At 37.3% G+C, this 26,320-nt stretch overlaps 1 protein-coding gene across 1 annotated transcript in view; it reads right to left on the bottom strand.

The window, feature by feature from the left end:
* Positions 1-308: 308 nt before the first annotated feature.
* LOC125178582 (putative neural-cadherin 2) overlaps positions 309-26,320 on the bottom strand; it is a gene marked incomplete at its 3' end in the record, with an annotated part of 30,861 nt that continues 4,849 nt past the window's right edge. Inside the window, exons 3-23 of the mRNA XM_047882692.1 lie at positions 24,260-24,412; positions 23,070-23,249; positions 19,204-19,392; positions 18,605-18,719; positions 18,059-18,307; positions 17,720-17,805; positions 17,509-17,575; positions 14,765-14,985; positions 13,986-14,140; positions 12,518-12,593; positions 11,501-11,644; positions 10,016-10,261; positions 9,253-9,635; positions 8,680-9,040; positions 7,952-8,230; positions 5,832-5,842; positions 5,237-5,317; positions 3,942-4,103; positions 1,885-2,073; positions 982-1,152; positions 309-418 (exon numbers count right to left, since the gene is read on the bottom strand). Coding sequence (XP_047738648.1) covers positions 309-418; positions 982-1,152; positions 1,885-2,073; positions 3,942-4,103; positions 5,237-5,317; positions 5,832-5,842; positions 7,952-8,230; positions 8,680-9,040; positions 9,253-9,635; positions 10,016-10,261; positions 11,501-11,644; positions 12,518-12,593; positions 13,986-14,140; positions 14,765-14,985; positions 17,509-17,575; positions 17,720-17,805; positions 18,059-18,307; positions 18,605-18,719; positions 19,204-19,392; positions 23,070-23,249; positions 24,260-24,412 — 3,628 coding nt within the window. The remainder of the gene's footprint in view (positions 419-981; positions 1,153-1,884; positions 2,074-3,941; positions 4,104-5,236; positions 5,318-5,831; positions 5,843-7,951; positions 8,231-8,679; positions 9,041-9,252; positions 9,636-10,015; positions 10,262-11,500; positions 11,645-12,517; positions 12,594-13,985; positions 14,141-14,764; positions 14,986-17,508; positions 17,576-17,719; positions 17,806-18,058; positions 18,308-18,604; positions 18,720-19,203; positions 19,393-23,069; positions 23,250-24,259; positions 24,413-26,320) is intronic.

Here is a 26,320-nt window from a genome sequence, read left to right on the forward strand (position 1 = left end):
TCATCGCGTACTTTTATTCATCAACACAGATATATTAATCCTTCAACGCGTGCTTTTATTCATCAACACAAATATATTAATCCTTCAACGCGTACTTTTATTCATCAACACAGATATATTAATCCTTCATCGCGTACTTTTATTCATCAACACAGATATATTAATCCTTCAACGCGTGCTTTTATTCATCAACACAAATATATTAATCCTTCATCGCGTGCTTTTGTTCATCAACGCAGATGAATGATGAATAAGAGCATGAATGAATTTATAATTAATTAATACAAATAGTTTTCACTGTGGTTCACCTGGCGCTGTGTTGACACAAGATCCTCCGTTGAAACACGGACGCCAGACACACTCGTTGATATCTTCACACGTCGTCCGGTCAGGGGACATCGAACGGCCGTCAGGACAACTTACAGAATGATAAGCATATTAATGATAAGGGGAAAATGATAAGCATAATTAAGTACAATAGAATAAGCTTGTGTAGTGTTTATATTCTTAAATCTCTGCCTAAATTAAGTTTGGTATCCGCATTGATCACAAATTTATTCATGTCGGGTAAGTTTCCGGAAGCTCTGCGATCAGCAAAGCTCTGCAATCAGCAAAATTCTGAGTTGTTGAATAGGATCATGCAATTCATCAGATCCTAATCAATTTCTACGTTACTCATTCCTGAGTGCCACTGAGTCAAGAGCCTTCAAATAACAAACAAATTAATTTTTATACATATTTAGATGAATGCCATATGGCAATTATTTCTTGTAATTAAATTATCCAATATGACATCAGAATAAAAATTAGTATTCCTCTATATACTCATTCTTTATTACTAGATTACTACACTCAGTCCTCGATGGTAAACAAATTCCGTTAACTTAAATTGACCAAAAACCATTTTAAAACAACTTCTCATTGCCAATCCTGAAATCAAATATTTAAAATTATACTTAATATTCAATTAAAAGATCTCACCCACAATATCCTCCTCTCCACGTATCCTTGCAGACGAGAGGTCTGGTGCAGGTGAAGTTAACGCAGGCGTCGGGAGCGTCGCAGCCTTCGTGGAAGCCTTGTTCGTACGTGAGAGCGCCCCACTTGGTGAACTTGTAGTACGGCGGTAGAGGCAAGGCGTGACCGTCTAGCCTTAAGTCGTCCAGACATGCTGCGAGATTATTGTGATATAATAATATTAAAGGAATTAATAGGTGTTAAGCCATTCCAAGCCATTCCTTAAATGCCGTGAAGGAGACATGAATGATACGGCGGTAAGGGCAAGGCGTGGCCGTCTAGCCTTAAGTCGTCCAGACACGCTGCGGGATTAATGTTATATAATAATATTAAAGGAATTAATAGGTGTTAAATGCTGTTAAGGAGACATGAATGATACGGCGGTAAGGGCAAGGCGTGACCGTCTAGTCTTAATTAAGTCTTCCAGACACGCTGGGAGATTATTGCTATATAATAATATTAAAGAAATTAATCGGTGTTGAGTGCCGTGAAGGGGGCATGAATGATGAAATATCCTAAATTAGTTTGAAACATGACATGGAAAAGTACTGCTTCATTAAAGAAATAATAATTTAAAGCATTCTGACCTCATGTAATTCTATACTAAGTTTTTAATATAAAAATTCAATCATAAATTGAGTCTTAGACGAATAGAAAGAATACATGTACAATTTTTGTAAGTATAATTTTCTCGCATAAAACCGAACGAACATTACCTATGCGTTGGAAATTTTCAGAAATATGTAACTCAACGCAGAACAAAAATTTATTACAAACCCGTTACCATGCATACGGCCATAAGGGAAAACTTTTTATGCCTCATATGATGTAAGTAAACTCAGACAAAAATTACTACAAACTCGTTACCTTGAAGCCGTCACGGAATGCCAGGTACCGTCGTTGAGGGCATCTCTGAGGCAGAGGCTGAGGGGAGAGTTCGGAGGGTCAGAGAACTTAAGGCAAGCGCGGCCCTCTTCCAGCAACACCGCCACGAACGACAGCCGATGCTGCGAACTCAGCAGCACGATTAGACCGGACGACTCCCTTGTTCGGATCCTGGTGAATAAGTGCATGAATCCAGGGAAATATAATTATCACATAGAGTATAATGCAGTAAAACTAGTTATCTTACAGTGTAACATACAGTGTAGGTCATTTTGATCTGCCCCTTAAATTGACCGGACGACTCCCTTGTGCGGATCCTGGTGAATAAATGCATGAATCCAGGGAAATGTAATTATCACATAGAGTATAATGCAGTAAAACTAGTTATCTTATAGTGTAACATACAGTGTAGGTCATTTTGATCTGCCCCTTAAATTGACCGGACGACTCCCTTGTGCGGATTCTGGTGAATAAATGCACGAATCCAGGGAAATGTATTTATTATATAGAGTATAAAACAGTAAAACTAGTTACACTGTTAGAAAAATTACCGTTAACGGTATTACCGGCGTTTCAGTGGCCGGTCGGCACGTGAAAAGAAACACCGTGTCGCCGTTTTTATTCTAATTTAACACTAAAAATCCGTAAAACGTCTGATAAGAATGGCGAAACAGTTTATTTTTACGGGGCGACCGGCCACTAGAATGCCAGTGGGACTGTTTTTTCAGCGTTTTTTCTAACAGTGTATCTTATATATAGTGTACCATACAGTTTAGGACATTTTGCTTTGCCCCTGAAATTGACCGAAAGATTCCCTTGTGCGGATTCTGGTGAATAATTGCACGAATCCAATGGAAATACAATTAAATGGGGGAACCTTGCACAGGCTCCCCTTCCTTTCGTGGGAACGTGTCACTATTCTGGAGCTAGGTCTCACTCTCTAAGTTAATTATCACATAGAGTATAATGCAGTAAAACTTGTTATCTTATAGTGTACATACAGTGTAGGTCATTTTGCTCTGCACCTGAAATTGACCGAAAGATTCCCGAGTACGGATTCTGATGAAAAAGTGCATGGAAACCAGGAAAAATACATTTATCTAACTCTGTATGATGCAAAAAAACATGAAAAAAAAACTATTCCCGCAAAGTAAAATGAACGCGAAGCATTCATGACTGGCTACTGGGATTTCCAGAGCCCATTATATTCAATTTAGAATTTATAAATAATCTGTGGCTCCGAAGAGCTTCGCATCAATAAAAAGGTCTTAAAAGATACGCACTTCAATCATCACTTATGCAGCGGTCGTCAGATCTCGTCGAAAAAATATAATTCCACAAATTATGATCTGTCAGTATTGTTTGACGCTGTCAGTATTGTTACACGTCATCATTTAATATAAAAGTAGACATTTTTATATTTTTGCACGAGAAATACTGTAGATGCGAAGGAATATTATCTGTCCAGCTCAGAAAAAACCATCGAGCTCGTCAAAGAACAAGCCATCGCCATCAGAAAATTCACAACACCTGCATTACGTGTTCGAAAAAGAAGTCTCTAGTCTGAATTAAAAATGTGAAGAAAATTAAAAACTTTTCGTATAATAATGTCTTGAAATTTCTAGAACTGAGAATATGAATGCATGAATACATAAAATTAATAATAGAAAATGTTGTATATTAGATCAAACAAGCCTGCTCCTGAAAATCTTGTAACTTTTAGTATGTGTTTAAAGGTGAATCCATTAAATATATGCATCCTTTACCAGAACTTGTGAAAGAATATTAATCAAATCATGAATTTCCCCAGGAAAAAATATACCTCATACCTAAACCAGTCACGAGTCTCTTCGTTTTAACAAAAGCTAGAAATACGGTCGCGCGCAAAGTTGAAATAACTTATAAGGTGTCCATCATTAATTAGCTTGATCAGTGTACGAGGTGAAAATAAAGAATAGAATTAAAACTTTATTTTCCTTAACCTGCCAAGAAAGTGATGATACTTCTCAGTGTGACTCACGGAAATATAAATATCTTACCTGAACTGTATGACATTAGAGTAAAGTTGAGGCGAGAACGATAGAGCGATATGAGCGAAGCTGTTTTCAGCGAGCATTGCAGGAACTGTTTTCTGCTTGCATCGAAGTCCTTCAAAACCAGCGTTGCAAACACATGAACGGCGTTCATCCGAGCCCACACATCTGGCAATAATTATGATATTTAAATACATAACAACATTACATTGGAGTCGACTTCAAAACCAGCGTTGCAAACGCATGAACGGCGTTCATCCGAGCCCACACATCTGGCAACAATTATGATATTTAAATACATAACAACATTACATTGGAGTCGACTTCAAAACCAGCGTTGCAAACACATGAACGGCGTTCATCCGAGCCCACACATCTGGCAATAATTATGATATTTAAATACATAACAACATTCCATTGTCGATTGCGATGCATTGCATGAAACTAAATTAATAGATTAAAAATAGGCATAATTTTTGTATAAACGTTATTGTCGAATCTGATCCCATAACTTTAAAATAGTAAACAATTGCGTGTTGAATTTTGAATTCCATGACATGTAACTTGAGCATAAATTTTATTTGAGCGTATTTCAGTTCAATTTCAATGGGTGCATATAATTTGGATAATGTGCTCAGCCAGTAAGCATACAATCATGTGATTTCTAATCTATCTATACATTATATAAATAGTCCTTAAAATATTTATAATGCGTTTCTTATCACAATTTAGATAGATATTTGTACAACATTCTAGGTTGTACATCACAGTATCTGAACGTTTCTTCCGTGAAGTAGCCAGGCGCACATTTCGGTTACGACATTATTTCGATATATAGTAACCGATCTCAATCAACTAATTTAAATTTCCTTAAAATGGCCATCAACTTCTAATGACATATCCTCTCGCTGAAAGAATTGTATGCTTTCTTTGTAATTTATGTAAACAATCCTATAATGTATTCACTCTATGATCACTCGGAGAACAAAAATTATTACGTTTTGTTCGCCATTATACGTCTAGATCCATACGGAAACATTTTGTCACTCACTTCAGTGAGTGACAGAGAGCGCATTTTCTTGTCGACGAAAACGTGAAGTCACGGACGGACTGACGGACGGACAGACAGACATGGCGAGCACACTAGTGCATTTTTTACATAAATGAGAAAATGCGCTAAAAAGCCTGCCTAGTTACCTGGAATTAGAAGGACAAGCGAAGTTTGGTAATAAACCCTTACGGAAACATTTAGAATCATCTTTATGGCGCAAATTTACAAGGAAAAAAGCCCGCCAAGTTACCTAGTTTGGTAATAAGCAGCGATGTCGGCCGCAACCTTGACGACTGCCTTCACCCACGACAGACGCTCCCAGGTCTTGTAGCTGCCCGCGATGATGGGAGGAAAAGATAAATCATCGGGGCAAGTGAAAAATAATTATCATCCGGATCAAACTTTTTTTTAATTTACTGTTCCTATCATGTGATTTACAAGGTGCAAAGCTGCCAAAATCAAAGAACAAAAGAACAAATATTTTCAAGAATATCGGACGACTACAAATAGGCGATAGAAATCAAAATTAAGCATAATGGACATCAGAGACAAATTTTCGTACCAGACTGCAGCGTTAAATGTATAAGTATTTATGATCATGACTCATAATGTCATTATGATTAATTACTACATTAGGAACAACAATGGGGAATGAATTTAATTAAAGCTTACATGAATTGAAAACAAAAATCATGAAAAGTACGTAATAAAAGTTGAGGCACCATTATTTTCTACTACGAAAGCACGATATTATAATTATGCAGACATTTTAGCGGTTTTTAACTTGAGCAGCTAACCGATCTTCGAATCATTTCAAATTTTTTTCAAAAATTAATCATCCTCACAAGTTCATGATCTGGAGACAGGCTCACATAAATCAAGGAATAATTTTCCAAGCACCTGGAAGCTTGATGAGGCAATTTGAAGTTTGATCACTTTTCCTAAATTAACTCATAGCACTAATATTCTTCAGCCGAACTTCTTCAGAGAGGCTATTAGCCCCACAGCGAGACTCAAGATTTAGTGGACTTGATGGATGAATCGTGCTTGCAGACTGTGTGGACTTGATTAAACGAGGACTGATCAAGCTTATGTACTGTGTGGACTTACTGCATTGACGAAACGATATCGCAATTTTTACAAGCTGTGAACTTGACGAAGTTGCGTGGACTTGATTAAACAATCTTGTTTGCTGTGTGGACACTACTAATCAAGCTTATATACTGTGTTAACTTACTAAATTGACGAATCGATATCGCAATCTCTGTGAACTTGACGAATCGATATCGCAATCTCTGTGAACTTGACGAATTAATATCGAAATCTCTGTGAGCTTTATGAATCGAGCTTGCAATCTGTGTTGACTCCTGATTGGCGCTTGCATGCCGTATGGAATTCATGATTGGAGCCTGCATGCTGTATGGAATTCATGATTGGAAATTGCATGCTGTATGGAATTCATGATTGGAGCTTGCATGCTGTAAGAATTCATGATTGGAGCTTGCATGCTGTATGGAATTCATGATTGTAGCTTGCATGCTGACTGGATTTCATGAAACGAATTTACAATTTGTGTGAACTTTACGAATCAAGCGTACAAAACTATGTTTACTTCATCATTAGAGCTTGCAAAGTGCGAAGAATTGACGAATCAAACTTGCAAACTGCTTTGCTGAAGTAAAAAAAGCGACCGTGCGAGCTGAGGAACGGAATAACACGACGCTGCTAATATGAACGCCGAATAAAGTAAGGCTGGAGCTATACCCTCTAAATAATTTCCGGCGGAAAAGTGAACGCGATGGACAAAGTTAGGCAGAAATATGCAAACACAGCGAATGCAGACCTTGCAAAAGTTTGCTTCGAAAAACTTAAACCTTTAGCATATTGAGCAAAATGGGTGCGCATGCGAGAGTTGTGCTCTGCATCGAATTCTAGCAGTTCTAGTGTCCGTGAAAATCTATGAAGAGTTCACGAATTTATAGTTTCATCCTAATATACATGTAACCACTCTAATATAAAGAGATGTTATTAATTACCTGAACGGAGTATACTTTGGATTGAACATCGTAGTATTAAAATTGACCACAATTTAATAATTCTTGTCAATATTAGTAAAGTCACTATGAGAAACGAAGTTCAATGGACATGTAATGTAATGTAAATGTTCATGTAATTTTTTCTTACCGAATTATTCTACTTAAAGATACTCATGTCTAACGATGCTATCGTATATTCTGATACACATGGAAACCAAGTTATCCAGCCTAACCCAAGTATCGAGAACACCTGAGTTTCCAGCGACTTTTTGAAGCTCAGCTGTATTTCTGACAAGCTATTTCCAGGCATGATGCGGCAGATATTTTATAATGGTATTACAATCGCGTTTATATTGAGTTATTCGACTACCTAAAAGTTTACTTGAATGTGTTATTGTTTCATTATTGTTAGGCGCAGAGAAGGCACTCCTCCCTTTCTTCCAATGTGAGCTACGATTGTTCAACGTCTGTCTTACGCTAGTTAACTGCCAATCTTCCATTTTAACTTCAATGCCGACTTCGTGTATATCAGTAACATTGAGTATTTATTTACAAAAGCTAAGATGACAGTCGTACAATCAGCCTAGAAACTTCGAAAAGAATTCTTTACAAAATTTTCCAGAATTTCACTATTGGAATATTTGAACAGATATATTCTGCTTCAAATGCATATCAGAATAGTAGATGCATTAGATATTTTATATTACACAGCGGAAACAGCATTAAACAGTTTCAAATCCAGTATGATGTATCACGATACCAACTAATTTACAAACACATCATATAAAATCATAAGGAAAACATCGCTGTGCAACTACTGTAAGTAAAAATGTTTTTATTCGTCAACAAAGCGATTTTATAATAAATTTTGAAATTTTATCTAAAGCGAGGGGTTGAACAATACAAGAGCGCAAAACTTCAGTTGTCACCTTGTTGTTGACGCGGACCGTGGAGATGCATCCGGTGAAAGTCTCGTGTGTTTGCGTAAGATTTGCATCGTTTCTAAAAATTATGTCTCTGGATCCGAGCTGCAAGGGGAAATTGAGAACAGATTTTCTGAAGCTAGATTGTAGTCGGGCAGATTGTCGACACCTGTTCAGGTTCGCAGTGTGATCAGGGGACAGCGGCCCCGGTCGGGATGAGGGGAGCGAGTATGAAAAAGGATTCAGGTTCCCCAAACTGCATTGGTCCACGTAGAAGAGTAGAGTCTGTCCATCGCATAACAAAGAAATATATCACTGATAGTATGTTAAATAAGTAGAAAAAAGTTGAACGTCATAGACTTGTTCACTCAGCAAAGAAAATTTACCCACGTATTATACACATCAGTTAAATTAACTATCCTCAAGATGACTGTACAACACATGAAAAGCAGCACATTGCTGTTGCAAGGTTATGTATAATTTGTAAATTGCAAGATAATGGATACCTTAGTGAATTCCTTTTTTCTATATAACTGCATAGTAGTAATAACTGTGACTGAACTGAGTTGCTCTAAATAATTAAATTTCCGAATACAGCAAATCACTCAATAAAGATATCGGAGTCAGTTTAAAGTTTGAAATGAACATGAACCAATTATAGCAAGTCAACCAAATGAAATTGTGTTAATTTAGGTATAATTGAAATTATTTATGAAAAAAATGGATCTGAACACCTTGTCCACCCAAAGAAAGTCGATGCGATGCCACTGATCGTCGGCGACCGGGGCGTTGAGAGTGAGTGTTGTTGTAGGGCCAGTGATTGATGTGCGAACCATGGCTTGAGGCATCCCGTTGACGAGCTGCAGAGCGATGTAAGGCTGGTAAAGATTAAACTGCTCGTTGCCTGAGTACAGGAATAATCCATTGCGCTTGTTGGTGAGCAGGTAAAGACTGATGTGGAGTCGGGTACATGAAGGTAAAGGCGGCAACCAGCACCAGGACCCGGACATCGAGGAAGAAGTTCGGAACGTTTCATGGAACTGTCTTGTGGTCACTTTGCAGTGCGGGCCTTCCGTTCCGGGAGGACAAATGCACCTGCCAAAATATTAAGGCATCTAAACACGTGTATTTAATTTGAATTTCAAATGTTATAATGCTATTCGAAGGAAGATACGAGTATTATCACAGTATCGATGTACATTCTGTAGATTTGTGCGTCAAGGTTTAGCTAAAGGTTAAGGATGAGAGAACTGGTAGAATGATTATAGGCTTGAAAAAAATATATGAGGGATGCCATATATTAGTACCTTGGCTTGTTATCGTCGCTCACCAAACAGCGTCCACCGTTCATACAGAAATTATTTGTGCAAACGTTGGCCTCAGCACTGAGGACAGCGTGCGCTGACGGTGCAAGATTTTCGAAACCACTACTGTGCACTACCAAAGGATCCGTTATTTCAACTTCTTTGGATAAATTTCCGTGTATGCGAGATGTTGTGCATCCGCATACCATCTCAAGTGTTAGTTCAGGACCGACGTGCGTTAACGACGATGTTTGAACCGTGGAAAAGTTGCCGCTCATTGATATTTTGTCCCGACAACAGCATGAGCAGCTCTCAGGCTCTCTGGAACACGTGCCCAGCATAGACGTGCCAACGCCCAGCAAGCTAAACCCGAGCACATTTTCGATCTAAGAATAAAATATTGAATTGTGTTAAAGATTAGCGGTAAAGATGGTATCATGGAACAAGATGAAAGAAACCGCTGTCAATAATTATTGATCTTGTCCAATGTTCAAAGAGAAGTATGGTAATCTCTGAAGAGCGGAGTTTTAATATGAAAAAAGTTATGCTAAGTCGTTTGATATTTGTTATGGGCAAATGCTTTTCGATAACAAGAAAACAATAAACCGTATATCTTCTTACTCATTACTTATTTATTTGCGCAAGATTACGCAAATCTCGGTCAATGTTCGCATGCATAAATTTCAACGATTAAATCATATATAACTATGCACTACAACTCATTTAACTCAATTTCTCCTAAAACATCATGGAAGAAATGCACCACCTCTTTAGCACGTCGTTTGAATAGGAGTTCTAACGCGTCAGCCTCTGTACTGGAGGCCACCCATATTCTGGCCGCCGGCGGGGCGTCCTCGGTTTTGAGCAGATCTGACACGGAGATCACTTGCATGTCAGCGCTCGGCCCGGCGCCGTCCTGCTCTGACCCGGCCGTGGCCAACCTAACGTCGGCAGCGGTCGCCGCGTGGCCAGACATGAGTTTCAGTAAACGCGAGACGTGCGAGTCGCCAGACTGTCAGGGAAATTTTCAAAGAATGAAAATGATGGGTAAAAGGCAATAATTGAAATTTATAGTGATAAAACAGTGTGAAAACAATCAAAATATAGTGATAAGTTGAATAATATTTGTAGAATTGAGTCTTAGATATGAGATAAAAATTTCAATAATAAACTAATCCTTGACAGATTAACGATTTTACCTGAATTCATTCTTATGCATCACCCAAATAAACAGTTGTGTATAGATATTGTAGCACACACGTGACTGAATTATTTGAAAGTATGCTTATTATTTACTTTCCTTTTCTAGCTGATTAGCGAAAACCGAAGACGTTGCTTTGGGTTCTCAAAGACAAGATTTAACAACAAAAAAACTAGTAAACGATACCCCATCATAAACTGTAGTTCCGCTGATAAGTGTTTTATGTCCGAGCGAAATGTAAGGGTAATACAGGCCTAATTTCATAATTTAGTAAAATTATAATATATCTTACCAAAATTTGATGGCATTTCACGCAACATATTCTCACCTATTTATCTATTATTAAAAAAATATTATTAATAAATAAAACATTTACTTGAAAAATTGATTTGCGATATATTATTTTGACTCACCTATAATAATTAATAAACAAATCAAGCTGTCAGGTTACCAATAAGGAACACATAACATCAAAATTTTCAATTAATGGAAATTTTTAAATAAACGGGAAAACTGCATTTGAACGAAAAAATTGCCAATAAACGGAATAACTGCTAATAAANAAGGAACACATAACATCAAAATTTTCAATTAATGGAAATTTTTAAATAAACGGGAAAACTGCATTTGAACGGAAAAATTGCCAATAAACGGAATAACTGTCAATAAACGGAAAATTGAAAATAAACGGAAAAACTGGCAATAAAGGAGAAATTTCCAATAAACGGAAAAACTGCCGATAAACGGAAAAATTTCCAATAAACGGAAAGTTGCCAATAAGCGGAAAAAATTGCCAACAAACGTACAAACTGCCAGTAAACGGAAAAACTGCCAATAAATGAAAAGACTGCCAATAAACGAAAAAATTACCAATAAACGGAAAAATCACCAATAAACGGAAAAATTGTCAATAAACAGAAAAATTGTCAATAAACTGAATAACTGCCAATAAACGGAAAAACTACCAATGAACGGAAAACGGCCAGTAAACGGAAAAACTACCAATAAACGGAACAACAACCAAAAAAAGGAAAAGTAACGTAAAATTACTTCGTCAGGAGTGAGCAACGTCGTAGACGACGCTGCGATCTCCAGCGGCACAGCCCTTGCTGTCACACTCGGAGTCAACTGTGCGTGACAAGCATCAAGTATCAAGTCAAGTAAAATCATTTCAGTTATTTCCTTCAGTTGTTCCTGAAGTAAACCATCAACATGAATAAATACTCACACACTGACACATGGATACTGGTACGAGAGATGCCCATAAACTGGAACTTTGTAAATAATTCGGAAAAACGAATTCCATTCCTTAAAGATTTTGAATGATAGAAGATTGATTAATATTTTCGACCACATAATTAGCCATCTCCATCGATGTATGATGCTATTGTTTCTATGAAATCATCGTGTGATTTTCACACGAACAGATAATTCCACCGTTGTGCCATGATTCTATTAATGAAAAAAGGGAATGTAAATATAATGTTACCTGCGAGTCATAAGGTTTCGCGTAAAACGTGTCGGCACGCCAATGTCAGTATGATATGTGCGACACCTAAATATTGTTAAATATGTAATTTTATTCATTGAATATTAACAGTTCAAATTATATATGCATTATAATAATACAATCATCATCAATGCGTCATCATAAATAATACATTCGTCATCATAATTAATAACGTACAAACAACCCATCCATCCAATATACGAAATAGCAAACAAATTTGTTATATACAGAGAAAGTAGCAATGCTGTCTTGATATTAAATTCATTGAAATTTAATTCATTAATACGTTCGCCAATTGCACATAACCAATTTTATTACCTTTTCTGACATGCGCAATACATCACAACTTTAATAATATGAAAATAATAAATATAATAATAATAATATAATAGTTATGAACCCGCAAATGTAACCATCATTTTTGATCACTCTACATATTTTGAATATTAATTATTATATAAATTAATAATAATCACTTTGTACGATTTTTTCATAGAACAATATTATCACCTAATGGCATTTAGATTACTTAGGGCGATGCAATAAAATAATCTCACCATTTCTACGTTGACTTCGAGTTCGGTGAGCGACTGAGTGCCGGTGCTAGTAGTCGAAGATACGACCAGGTCGTACCTGAGAATACCTCTCATTGTCAGTTAACTGAGTATTATTAGGTCTTAAGTTAAGTCTTAGTACTTAGTAAAGTATTGTTAAGTCTTAGTGGAAATTAAAAGAAGATAATAATTAATTTCAGCGGGCACAACTTTATGTCGTACAACGCTCAACACTATGACCAAGGAATGATCACGAATGTTCAAGATTGTGAAATAGGTCAACTTTACCAGCTAACATGAACATATTTGATAGATTATTGGAATCGTCTAATTCCTTCATACAGTAATTACATTAGTTAATTTTGTTACAGTTCAAATGAGTTGAGTAATAGTTATATTTAGATATTATATGGCAGAAATCCCGCTGAAGATTTTTGAAACTGCCTTGAATAAAACTCAGTCGATAACAAAATTTCCGTTCAAGAAGTTTTAATGCATATTTTTTCAATAGATCTTTCCACAACAAGAAAACAGAAAAAATATGATTGCCTAGATGAGATGCCATTTTTCAGTGACAATGATGGAAATGCGTGAAAATATAGCTGTTCAGTGCGTAAAAAACTTCCGACTTAATAGCAGCTGTGGCACATGAGAAAAAGTTATTTTAGACTTCGAGGCCACACAGTCATGGCATCATAAACAGGTATCTTGAATCGAAAATATTTCAAGGTGAAATTCCACCGGATCAGTTGCTAATTATGACTTAAAATATCCAACAAAATTTTTACGTATATATTACATAATCAATTTTGAGAAAAGTTACTTTGATAAAAAGAAAGTTTTCATCAACGATATTTAGAAAAGTTTACGTTTTATTCTTATGTCTAGGTGCAATATCAGCAATATCCCTTCAACGCTGTATGTCGAATTGTACAAGCAGTCCTAAATTTTGAATTTGGACAATGCTTGCAATTTACAACTTTTAACTTCAATGAATAGAGACCCATTTCATGACAATCGAGTTTCCGGAACTGTGTTTGCTCTGAACATTGCTCAGCATTTAAATATTACAAGGGATTTATTTTTCATTTTGCCCACGCTTTGTTTAGAAATCTGGAAGACAGCAGTGTTTTTAATTGCGCAAAATGTTTTAATAAGCTAGGAGCAAGTTCAAAGTCGATTGCGTTGAATTAACTTAACTCTATAACCAGAATTATCTTGAACTACAATGTGATGTTGTTGGTTTCTCTCTTATTTAGTTTAGTTTTAATGTTTTAGTTTAGTTTTTAGTAACTATTCTTCAAGTTCATAAATTATTATCTTCAAAGGGAAATCAAATTGAATAATTAAGTAATAGAAATTCCTTTCAACATCTATATACACATAGGTTTTGTTTCATATTATTAAATGAGCAGCAAGTTTAATATCAATAAAAACATATGACAATTCTATTCTTAATAACGTGACTGACTTCCTAGCCCGTGCGCTGGGCAAGAGATGCAGTTCGCCAGAGATCTGATCCAGCTTGAAGAACGGGTGCGCCTTGAGCCACGAGTGTTCTTTGTAGGGACCTTGGAGGCCACGTCCATCCTGCACCCGACCTAAGGCCAGCACTGCGCCGGATCTCTGTGTGGATAGTCGATATTTAAAGCATATAATCAAACAGCCTTGATTCCAAGTGATCCTTGAACGCGCCTTGGTGGCTTTGCTCCTGCACTCGACCTAAGGCCAGCACTGCACCGGATCTCTGTGTGGATAGTTCATATTTAAAGTATATAATCAAACAGCCTTGAGTCCAAGTGATCCTTGAACGCGCCTTGGTGGCCTTGCCATCCAACGCTCGACTTAAGGCCAGCACTGCACCTGGCTTTAGTTAAAGCGTTGCGATGTCTAACTCGCATGAAAATTGTTAACTGAGCTATATAAGTAGGATTTCCTAATTTTGTGAATATTTTTATACAAAAAATATGTTTTTAGCTTCTGTAGATGAAAGATGTAATAATTCAGCTGCATTTTTCACAAAGCAAAGGAAAAAATAATACGTTCGCCGATTGCACATAAACTATTTATTAAATTTTAATATTGTCCGTGAAATTCAACCATACCTCTAACGGGGCTACATAATATAGCCCTGATGCTAACACTCATTGATCACAATACAGTATACTGATGATTTAACTGCACCAATCCCCAACGATATGTCGATACGAAGGTCCACTGTGAATTAATTTTCGTGCCTCAGTTACTCACCTTCATCTTAAAGACGTTGATAATTTTTTTCTTAGACTTGTTCTCTCGATGATGATCCTTGATGAAGGTAATGGTAATGGTGGACGTCATGCGAGGCTTGCCGTTATCAGCCACGATGATGGCGGCCGTGGCGAGATCGCTCCCTGCATCCTCGCGACCTTCCAGCGATAGACGGGCCACCGTCGGGATGTGTACGACGTTTTCTGACGTCACCGTTTGGGCTGTGCAACACAAAATGCATTCGCCGCTATAAATGCGAAACATAAAATGCATTCGCCCCTATAAATGCGAAACATAAAATGCATTCGCCCCTATAAATGCGAAACATAAAATGCATTTGCCCCTATAAATGCGAAACATAAAATACATTCGCCGCTATGAAGTCGACGTGAGGAAAAAGAAAATTTTGCAGGTTGAAAAGTGTTCCTCGAAAATATATAAAAAGTTCTTATAATTTCTAACCGAAGAATAATTCGTCATGTGGACCAGAATTTGTATATATTTGTATACAATACAAATATATACAAATTATAATTTGTATTTGTGTGTAACAACTCGGTGTCTTCTCTGCAGCGAAAAACTTGAAAATAAAGACCTAATAGAGATGCGAACGTTATATAATTAACTGCGGCTTAGAAGTTTTTGTTGATTCCAATCGAATAGGAAAATTATGAGCCCTGGTACACAGCCCTGTCAAGTGTTGTGTACCAGGGTTGTGTACCAGGTTGTAAGTGTTGACAGCCCTGTCAACAATTATTTGTCAGAGTGAAACCAAAAATTAAGTTCAAGGTATACGAGAACGCACGTTTGTGAACGTATGGGTTATTGACATTTCAAATATTTCATAGAGCATACGTAAAAATTTCAGCGTCGTATCAACTTTTTGTCTCCTCGTAATAAGTGCAGTCTATGTGGAATGGAAAACATTTACACGGAATAATGACATGACTACGCTCTATTTCGGACGTAGCAGCTTGATTTTTATGTTGTCTCAGCTTAGTCAATTTGCATTCTTGCGGCGACGGCACTCGAATAGAAATGCGGATTAAATTCTGGCAAAATTTCGATGTAATTTTAACTTCGAATCAACGTGCGTCAATAATCTTTTAACTTTTTTAAATAGTGGACTACTAAGCCTGAGGTGTATTTGACATCCACTATTTTTCACGGCCGTCAACATGATGCCACATAAACAAAGCCACATGATTCATGTTCATCGGATTATAAATTTACGATGCTCTAATACATGTGATATGAGTTTTACAAATGCTAACAGTTCATTCATAATTCATGTTCTTGTTCAATTGTGAATATTTTCGTAATAACAAACAATCACATGCCAATGTGCAACAGTTTTACATTCATCATATCTCAAATATCAAATTCGTCATTCACTTACTTTCTCAGTAAATGATTTTTGCCTTAATCCATTATGGTAGGGCTGTTTCAATATGACTTATAGCGTTTAAACCGAAATTTAAGCTACACATCCATGAATTTATGTCAGGAATTAACGGAAATCCTCACATTTTTGAAGAGCGAATGAGACCAAACTACAACTTTATTTGATGGGAGTTCACACATCTGTGTGAACACACAGATGTGTGACATCTATCAACACATCTGTGTTCCGGTACATCTGTATACTCTGACCTGACATCTAAATACACGGTAATTGAAGATAAACATGTTTCTTAACGCTATTAAGGTTATTTCTTCATGAATTTTCATTGATGCAATTCACGATGAAAACTTTACCCAAGGATAATTTTCCAGATTATCAAAGAAATATTTATGATACATTGATATTAGATGAAAGAGTTTATTCAAATTTGCCTATTTAAAAATAATAGAACCTATAGGCCTAATCAGACGAGCTGCATACTATCAATCGTTTAGAAATAAATATCAATCATTAGACGTATTGAATTTTGTTTCTCAGAACAGCACACAAAAAATGAAATAGAACATTAAAGTAAATGTAAATATTTTAAAAAAATTTTCTGAGCTTCTCGTAATGCGCCTTCGCATTTACTGCGTAACTTAGAAATCTAAATCATACATCATCTAGAATTAAAAATAATCTTTTACTCGCTGTTTGTATATCATAAAATGCGTCAACATGAATAGAAGTTTCAAAAAAACTTTATCTTTGTTCAAAAAAAGAAATGAGTTTAGAATCGTGATTGGAATTTTATGAGATGAGATCAGAGATAAAAGATTTTTAGATACCATAGGAATCGGAAGCGATTCTATGTAGTTCGTAATGTTTGAATATGATACTCGCAAACAGGATTCATTATTTAAAAAAATTTATATTCTAAAGATTTATCCTGGGCTCGTCATCCTAGAAAAATGTATTCATGAGAAAAAAAACATGATATTTCCCTTAAAAAGTTTTCCCTTTGGCACAAACCCTTTGAATTATCAAAGATCAGGAGTAATATACAGTAATTTGCACACCATTAGATTCCAAACCAGATAAATGAGTTTACTGTATGAGGCAGTAAATACTTACCGACATTAATAGAGATCCTTTGGACTTTCATGCGCTTGCGCGTTTCAGACGTGTCAGGAATAGTATCCTATCGACGCCAAATGATACTGTAATCTGAGGCAAATATTACTTACCGGCACTGAAAGAGATCCTTTGGACTTCCATGCGCTTGCGTGGCGCTGGCGTGTCAGGAAGAGCGTCTGATCGACGCCAAAATATACTTTAATCCGAGGCAAATATTACTTACCGGCACTGAAAGAGATCCTTTGGACTTCCATGCGCTTGCGCGGTGCAGACGTGTCAGGAATAGTATCCTATCGACGCCAAAGAGGCAAATAATACTTACCGGCACTGAAAGAGATCCTTTGGACTTCCATGCGCTTGCGCGGCGCTGGCGTGTCAGGAATAGAGTCTGATCGACGCCAAAGACCCTGAAATCTGAGGAATATATTACTTACCGGCACTGAAAGATATCCTTTGGACTTCCATGCGCTAGCGCGGTGCAGACGTGTCAGGAATAGTATCCTATCGACGCCAAAAGATACTGTAATTTGAGGCAAATATTACTTACCGGCACTGAAAGAGATCCTTTGAACTTCCATGCGCTTGCGTGGTACAGGCGTGTCGAAATAAATGTCCGATCAGTAATAAAAAATACTGTAATCTAAGGCAAATAATGCTTACCGGCACTGAAAGAGATCCTTTGGACTTCCATGCGCTTGCGCGGTGCAGACGTGTCAGGAATAGTATCCTATCGACGCCAACAGATACTTTATTCCGAGGCAAATATTACTTACCGGCACTGAAAGAGATCCTTTGGACTTCCATGCGCTTGCGCGGCGCTGGTGTGTCTGGAAGAGCGTCCGATCGACGCCAAAAGACCCGGAACGGAGGGCCGTTGTTTAGGCTCCAGTCATCCAGGTCCGTCAATGTCAGGTTGAACGCCACCCGCCGAGTGTCCACATGGGGGTCGGAGCGCCCAGGTTCGGGTATGGGGATGGTGCGCGGGCTCAGCAGGTATGGCTGGTTGTCGTTCACATCGCCGACTGCAACCTAAAATGTACGTTTGTTTCAAAGCTGAAATATGTGCGTGGTGTTGAGATGTCATGATTTGTAAAGTTTGGGGAAAATATTGTTTAGAAAGTTTTGTTACTGATTATAATTCACTGCAGGTATTGTTGAATGTAATTACACCGGGACTTTTCTCATGCTTCATACGATCAATGCGTTTATAAGTACATAATTTGCACTATGCAATCATAAAGACCGACGCGTTTCTGAGTGCCAATATTAAATCAGAAATGCGTTTCAATATTTTGTCTACCAACAATAACTACCGCTACCTGGCTCTTGGCTACGAGTAGCAATGACGACATGGAACGTCTCATAAGGCAGGTGATAAGCTTTTCCTCCAACGTCGGTAAGCCTCGTTACCAAACAAGCATTTACGTACGAATTCTATTGACAACGGTTTATGGAAGTCATTAACCAAATTACAATTATGAATGCAATTTAAATGCGCCGGAAATCCCAGGTGACCCAAATTAATGCCGATAGTCGTAAGTATTTTTTCAAATCTGGAGAAGAATTTTTAAATCCAATTTTTTTATTTCAAATCATCTACAAAGAATTTTTAAACACACGATAGAGTTCCTCTCGCGGGGTAAAATGTCTGAAAAAAATTAGTTTTTCTCGTGTTAGTTATCAGTCTTCAAGCAAATTTCTATTGGCATCACAAAAAATTACTAATCATTCAACATTACAATCCTTATCAAATATAAGGATACAAATATTACAATCCTTATAAATCCTTATCAAATAATATATATATAATATAAATATATTTTCTGAAAAAAAAAATAAGTTTTTCTTGTGTTAGTTATCAGTTTTCAAGCAAATTTACAAACAAAATAATACTAATCATTCAACATTACAATCTAACCTTCAGGGCGGCGGTGGCAGTTCTAGGCGGCATGCCGGTGTCGGTGGCAAGAACAACGAGGTGATGTAGCGCCATTTGTTCTCGGTCCAGCCTACGCACCAGCCACACGGTGCCGTTACCGTCAATGGAGAACAAACTCTCCGGGTTGCTCTCCAGCGAAATGCTGAAGCTGATCCCACTCTCTGGTCCCTAAACAAAGTAATATATTACGGCGCTCCGTGAGTCATTATTTAACATGTGATGTAAGAGGAATACTACAGATCCCATTTTCTGGTCCCTAAACAAGTAATATATTACGGCGCTCCGTGCCAGTCATTATTTAACATGGGATGTAAGAGGAATACTATAGATCTAATTTTCTGGTCCCTAAACAAGTAATATATTACGGCTCTCCGTGACAGTCATTATTTAACATGTGATGTAAGAGGAATACTACAGATCCCATTTCCACTTTCTGGTCCATAAACAAAGTAATATATTACGGCGCTCCGTACCAGTCATTATTTAACATGTGATGTAAGAGGAATACTACAGATCCCATTTCCATTTTCTGGTCCCTAAACAAAGTAATATATTACGGCGCTCCTTGCCAGTCATTATTTAACATTACGTGCCAATCATTATTTAACATGTAGTGCAAGAGGGAAGCAAAATTTTTAGCAACAGAAATGAAATAATGCATTTTTCGTATTCAAGATCCAGAGTAAACTGGAAGAAAGAAACACTAGGATGGAAATTGGGAATCTTCATCAATAGAAACTGAAATTAATAAAGCATTATTTAACATTACGTGCCAATCATTATTTAACATGTAGTGCAAGAGGAAAGCAAAAATTTTAGCAACAGAAATTAAATAATGCATTTTTCGTATTCAAGATCCAGAGTAAACTGGAAGAAAGAAAGACTAGGATGGGAATTGGGAATCTTCATCAATAGAAACTGAAATTAATAAAGCATTTTTAAATAATGCGATCCGTATAATATATATAATATTCCGTAGCGATCTTCAGTTCAGAGCAATATTTGAATAATGTCTTAAGATAACAAAAGTAGAGTGAATATACGCGGTGAAAGTATGTGTGTCGTGCCGAAATTGCCGAATTGCCGATTGTATGGAATCCACAGCCAGTTTGCCGAATCTGTAGAATAAGCATTTCGTTGCTGATTCAGAAAAAAAAGACGTTAGTGTTACAGTTAGAACATAAATCGACTGTTAGAGTTAGAAAAGGTTCGGTCAAGTTCCTTTATTTTTAAATATTTAAAAAAAATTGGCTGTCTGTCCTAACCCCAGATTCCTTTAGTATAGAAATGCTGATTCTACGGATTCGGCAAACTGTCTGCCGATTCCATAAAATCGGCCAGCGATTTCATTGCAAATTGCGATATACTTTAACGGAAAAAAATTTACTGAGGATTCCGAAAATAAATGTACAGAAGTTGCGTATTTTACTTTCATCAGGCTGGTCGTAGACGCCGCTTGTGTTCTAAACAATTCTTGTTGATATTTCAAGCAGGTTTATTGTGAAATAATTGCTTCTACTTAGAATCTATTCCGGCTGTTGTTAAACCTTTACTTTGAAATACATTTGATTTTCCAGGTGAAAGAAACAATCGTTCTCCAATTCTAGTCCAATTTCTTCGCAGGAATTTTAATTTAGCTTGAACCTAAGATAGAGTATATTTCTTAACATAGTTCAACTAACAGAGTATAATACATCACGGCGCATGCGATGTGGGAGAAGATCGTTGAAATTTTTCACACTGTATACTACCAATAAAATCACTATGAATTCATTGAAAACTTGTTACAAACACACTCGATAAAATGAGATAGAAAAAAACATCAATCTCTAAAAATATTTATTCCACGTCTATGACACGACATAACATTCCGAAGAACTGGTTTAACTGAACTTCCCCAATTAACCATTCGAAATTTATACATCATTTTAGAAAGGAATATCATAGTTATATTGTCCTTTTGTGAAAGTCTCAAATTTAATGAAAAAAATAAAAATTTATTGATAAATGCAGCACGGAAAACAACCAACGCAAAGTTTAATTTCTTCAAATGTATTCATATTCTACGACTTCATCCCATTAACACATTTAGCATCCCGCAAAGGATGTTAAGTCCTTTGCTCTCTTTGATCCCGCTCCTTTTACAAGCTTTTCTCCAGCTCATATGAAAGAAAATATCACTAATATTTCACCCTAAGAAGCTGACAGAAAACAAATATTTTCTTTAAGAATCCGGGCACTGTGGAAGGTTGAATAATTTCCCCATTCATGTGTGAGTGGCAGAGACGTAATGCTCGCAAATAACTTCAAAGACGGGGGACATGATTTCCATTCATGTCTTTTTATTCAATTCATTTTGCGCAGTAAAATAAACAAAGATCTCACCAACTATCTAAAAATACTAATTTTTACTATTTAAAAAACAAAAAATTTAAAATACAAATTTTTATTTAAATGTTCAAGTTGCATTCATTATATTAATATATTACATTTTACTAGCCATTATTGGTTAGTTGATAGTTTCGTTAAGTAAAATCTACAGGGCCAAAAAGAAGTTAATTGAGGCTGTGAAGCCTGCACTGCATAGCTACGATAAAACAACTTTTTAAATTAATCTTTCACATAGAAGAATTTTTTTTAAACAGTAAAATTTCGTGATAAATTAGGCAGCGCATGTAAATTATGTAGCGCTTGTCATCAAGATGCAAAATAGCAGTGAATACGAAAATTTAAGAAAGTCGAGAATTAAAGATTTAAAACTAAAATAATCTATATAATAAAACTATAATAATCGGTATAACAATACTACATGCTTATTACCTGGCATCTCGTGTTTCTGCCAAAAGATTACAGACAATAATCGTATCCTATTCACCCATTCTTTCAGTTTCGTCTCCCCTTATAACTACTGTAAAAATTACCACGGAAAGCAAAGATCCCCATATGTTGAGAAAGAGTTACCCCATGTGAAGGAATATTCCCAAATTAGACAATAAATCGTCAGCGTATATGAAAGGTTTAACCACGATAACCCAAATGAAAATAACACGTTTTCCTACTTATTTTTATTTGTTATTTACACAAAAACAACACAGAACATCAATAATTAAATACAAAAAATAGTGGATTAAACTACCCTAGTTCCCACGTACGAGAAGCTACACTCGTAAAAACGAATGTGGCATCTTGTCCAAATAGTGACATTTTCTGCTCGTAGCACTGTTAAGAGCTTTCGTAGAGCCAAACTGAGTCAGGATGACCCACTCAAGGGGTAAAAATTGCATGGGTATTTAGACAAAGCCTTTTTTGTTAGCGCATTTTCTCATTTATGGAAAAAAGGCGCTATTGTGCTCGTCATGTCCTTCATCCTTCTGTCTGTTCGTCCGTCCGTGACTTTACGTTTTCGTCGACGAAAAAATGCGCTCTCTGTCACTCACTGCAGTGAGTACTGAGTTATAATTTTTCTCTCACTCACTGCAGTGAGTACCCTAGTTCCCACGTACGAGAAGCTACACTCGTAAAAACGAATAGGACATCTTGTCCAAATAATGACATTTTCTGCTCGTAGCACTGTTAAGAGCTTTCGTAGAGCCAAACTGAGTCAGGATGACCCACCCCAGGGGTAAAATTGCATGGATATTTAGACAAAGGCTTTACGGACCAGGCAATAAGTCCAGCAGCTATCTCAATCAATCGTCAGTTATGGAAAGATCAGGTTCCAAAGGCTGGATCCCTTGTGAATCAAGTTACGAAAAGTTCAAGAATCGGCAACAGACCATGGGCCTATTTCTTTAGTGCCGACACTTCTATTCTAAAGCCTGACTTGTTTCTCTGTGTGCACTCACCGCGTCGGCGTCCGCGGCCGGTAGCCTTGCAACAACACCACCAACCGGAGCGTCCTCCGGCAGCGTTATGGCTTGGCGGTCGCCCGCAGTGAACAAGGGCGTGTTGTCGTTCACGTTCTTTACCTTGAGGCTGACGTACGACACGCCAAGTCTGTACCTGTCGTACCATTTGTCTTCTCCCTGGTTTAAAAAAGTCATGATTTTGAGGAAGCAACACATGTAATCACGTATGACAATGTTAAAAAATATAATAACTCAGTACTCACTGCAGTGAGTGACACAGAGCGCATTTTCTCGTCTACGAAAATGTGAAATCACGGACGGACGGGCGGACGGGCAGACGGACGGACGGACATGGCGGGCACAATAGTGCATTATTTCCATTAATGAGAAAATGCGCTAAAAATGAATGTATACTAAAAATTAGGTTATATATTTGATAAGGATTATAATTTACCAAGCTTCGCCGACCGATCTTTGTAAAATCTTGCCTGGCATTGATATGGTTTTTAGCAGTATATTTCATTTCAAGAAATAAATATTTCATAACGAAAAAGCAAAGTTTGTAGAAAAAGTTGACTAAAATTCAGGCAATCACATTAGAGTGAGCTGTTAATCAAATAGAGATGAAAATAAAGAGCTTGACGGATGAAACAACAATGAGACGTCACCTTCATCCAATGTGAGAACGCTTCTTATGATGAAAAAATGTCTATTAATTAAAAATAACTGCTGGTTGCATATCTTTAAGGAGGTTTCCCCAAAAATAAATGATTGTAATTCGAACGGTGACTCATTTAGTAAGTATAATTGAGTATGGGTATTCAATGAAACAGAGGGTTATAATATTTACGCATAGCACGCCAAAACTTGGTAAGTGACCTTGATTAGGTGATACAATAATGTAAATACATAATATGTACGCACAGGTACAAGCACAGGTCAATGATGTATTCCATTTACGAAAACAAGTCCCTTCACAATGATTCCAATAATGCTGGGCCATACTTTCAAAATTCGCTAAGTGAACGTAAGTACTTACGCTCTATTTTCTTATCTATGATTGGTGGATTTTGCTTGAAAGGCCGTCAATGATTGGCTGATGAACTTACGATCTCTTAAGTACGTACTTACGATCTCTTTATACTTTCTTTGAAAGTATGGCCCTGATCCTCAGCGTAGGTTCTGACCTGGTCGGTAACCTGCACCTGGAACCTCAAGGTACCACGCTGCTCAGGGTCTTCGTAGTCCAGCGTTTGTTTGGCTCGGAGTTCTGCCGCTGCGCCGTCGGCGCGTCGTGTGAGCGTAACCAACTGCCAGCCCCTGCCGCTGCCGGGCACCACCTGGCCAGGGTGAACACGATAGTGAAGTCAACTGATAATAAAATATAGGAGCTGGGCACCACCTGGCCAGGGTGAACGATACTAAAGTGAACTGATGAGGAAATATAGGAGCTGGGCACCACCTGGCCAGGGTGAACGATACTAAAGTGAACTGATAAGAAAATATAGGAGCCGAACACCAGCCGGGCTGAGTGAACGATGCTAGAGTGAACTGATGAGGAAATATAGAAGCTGGGCACCACCTGGCCAGGGTGAACGATACTAAAGTGAACTGATGAGGAAATATAGGAGCTGGGCACCACCTGGCTAGGGTGAACGATACTGAAATTAACTGATAAGACAAAATTGGAGCTGGGTACCACCTGGCCAGGGTGAACGATACTGAAGTGAACTGATAAGACAAAATTGGAGCTGGGCACCACCTGGCAAGGGTGAACGATACTGAAGTGAACTGATAAGACAAAATAGAAGCTGGGCACCACCTGGCCAGGGTGAACTATACTGCAGTGAACTGATAAGAAAATATATGAGCTGGCACAGCCCGGGTAGAGTGAACGATTCTGAATTGAACTGATAAGAAAATATAGAAGCCGGTCACAGCCCGGGCAAGGTAAACGATACTGAAGTGAATTAATAAGATAACGTATGAAGAAAAAAAATACAATGTGAAGACGGAATTGATGTTCACAGCTAAAGAACGTGAAATCAAAACACGAATTGGTTACGGACATAAATAGGAAAGAATACGAAGGTATTAGGCAGTCTGCTAGGGAGTCTAATAGGTTTTCCACAAAATACGAATCAGATGTCCAAATAATATGGTTATGTATAAAATTAGGGTGACTGGATGAGAAACGGTTTATAATGTATGCAAATTTTTAATTAAATGTCCAATTTATAATAAACAAATGCAACTGGATATGCATATCAATAAAACAAACGGTGAAATAACGAAAAATTTTATGCACGTCACACAGACTGATATTATTGTTGATGAATTGTAATTAATTTTTTTCAAATAGTATAAATAGATTATCATTGCGTTGGTGCTACCAAGTAAGTCATTAATGTTCAACTTCAAAAATCGAAGAAGCCACGAAAATGAGTGACATTTAAAGTCCAATTATAAATTTCAGGCGCACCCCAGAGGCCAACAAAAGATTTTTTACGCATTCGTTCAATTAATAATAATTAATAAATTAATTGCGTCGGTAGTACTATAAGTGCAGCAGCAATAAGTCCTGAAATACCATCATTACCCAGTCAAAGTTTTTATTCCAATTTGGGTCCCCCCCTAGTGAATAAACTTGGTTTGTAGGTTTGTTATAAAGTCTAAGACTTCCTAATTCTCCCTAATATTTACCTCTTTTCGAGATCGTTAATAATTTCTACTTGGCCACGAATTTAAATCTGAAATACCACTTTTCGTCGTAAATTTATTGAGTTAACTCATCGACTTTCTACCTTCTGATAAATATTAGAAATTGGCCAGGTTGACTTTATGCCAGAGTGGCGGTAAACGGCGCGTGATTTACGGTTCTCAAAGTCAGAACAGCGAACTAGTTAGCAAAGGAACAATGACAACACATGGAGATAAATTCTATAGCTGTCTCTTATACACATCTATGGGATACAATTAAAAAGTGCTTCTATTTTTGCTAATAACAATATGACAAGTGATGAGCTTTAAACTAATGCCACTCTATGTGGTTCAGGATGTGGCCACTGGCCAGAGCCAGACCTGTCTCTTATACACATCTCTTATACATAGGGCTTGTATTTGCTCCGAGTATTCGCGGCGAGTCCAGTTTTGCCGGCTGAGAGCCTATACACGAGGAATGTGTGTCTGGTTAAAACAGTCCGCAGACGCCAGTGCGTCGTTGGGAGCTATCGAGTGAGGTCTGCGCA

The sequence above is a fragment of the Hyalella azteca genome, unplaced genomic scaffold (assembly GCF_000764305.2).
Source record: "Hyalella azteca isolate HAZT.00-mixed unplaced genomic scaffold, Hazt_2.0.2 contig11085, whole genome shotgun sequence".
Classification (NCBI taxonomy): Eukaryota; Metazoa; Arthropoda; class Malacostraca; order Amphipoda; family Hyalellidae; genus Hyalella; species Hyalella azteca.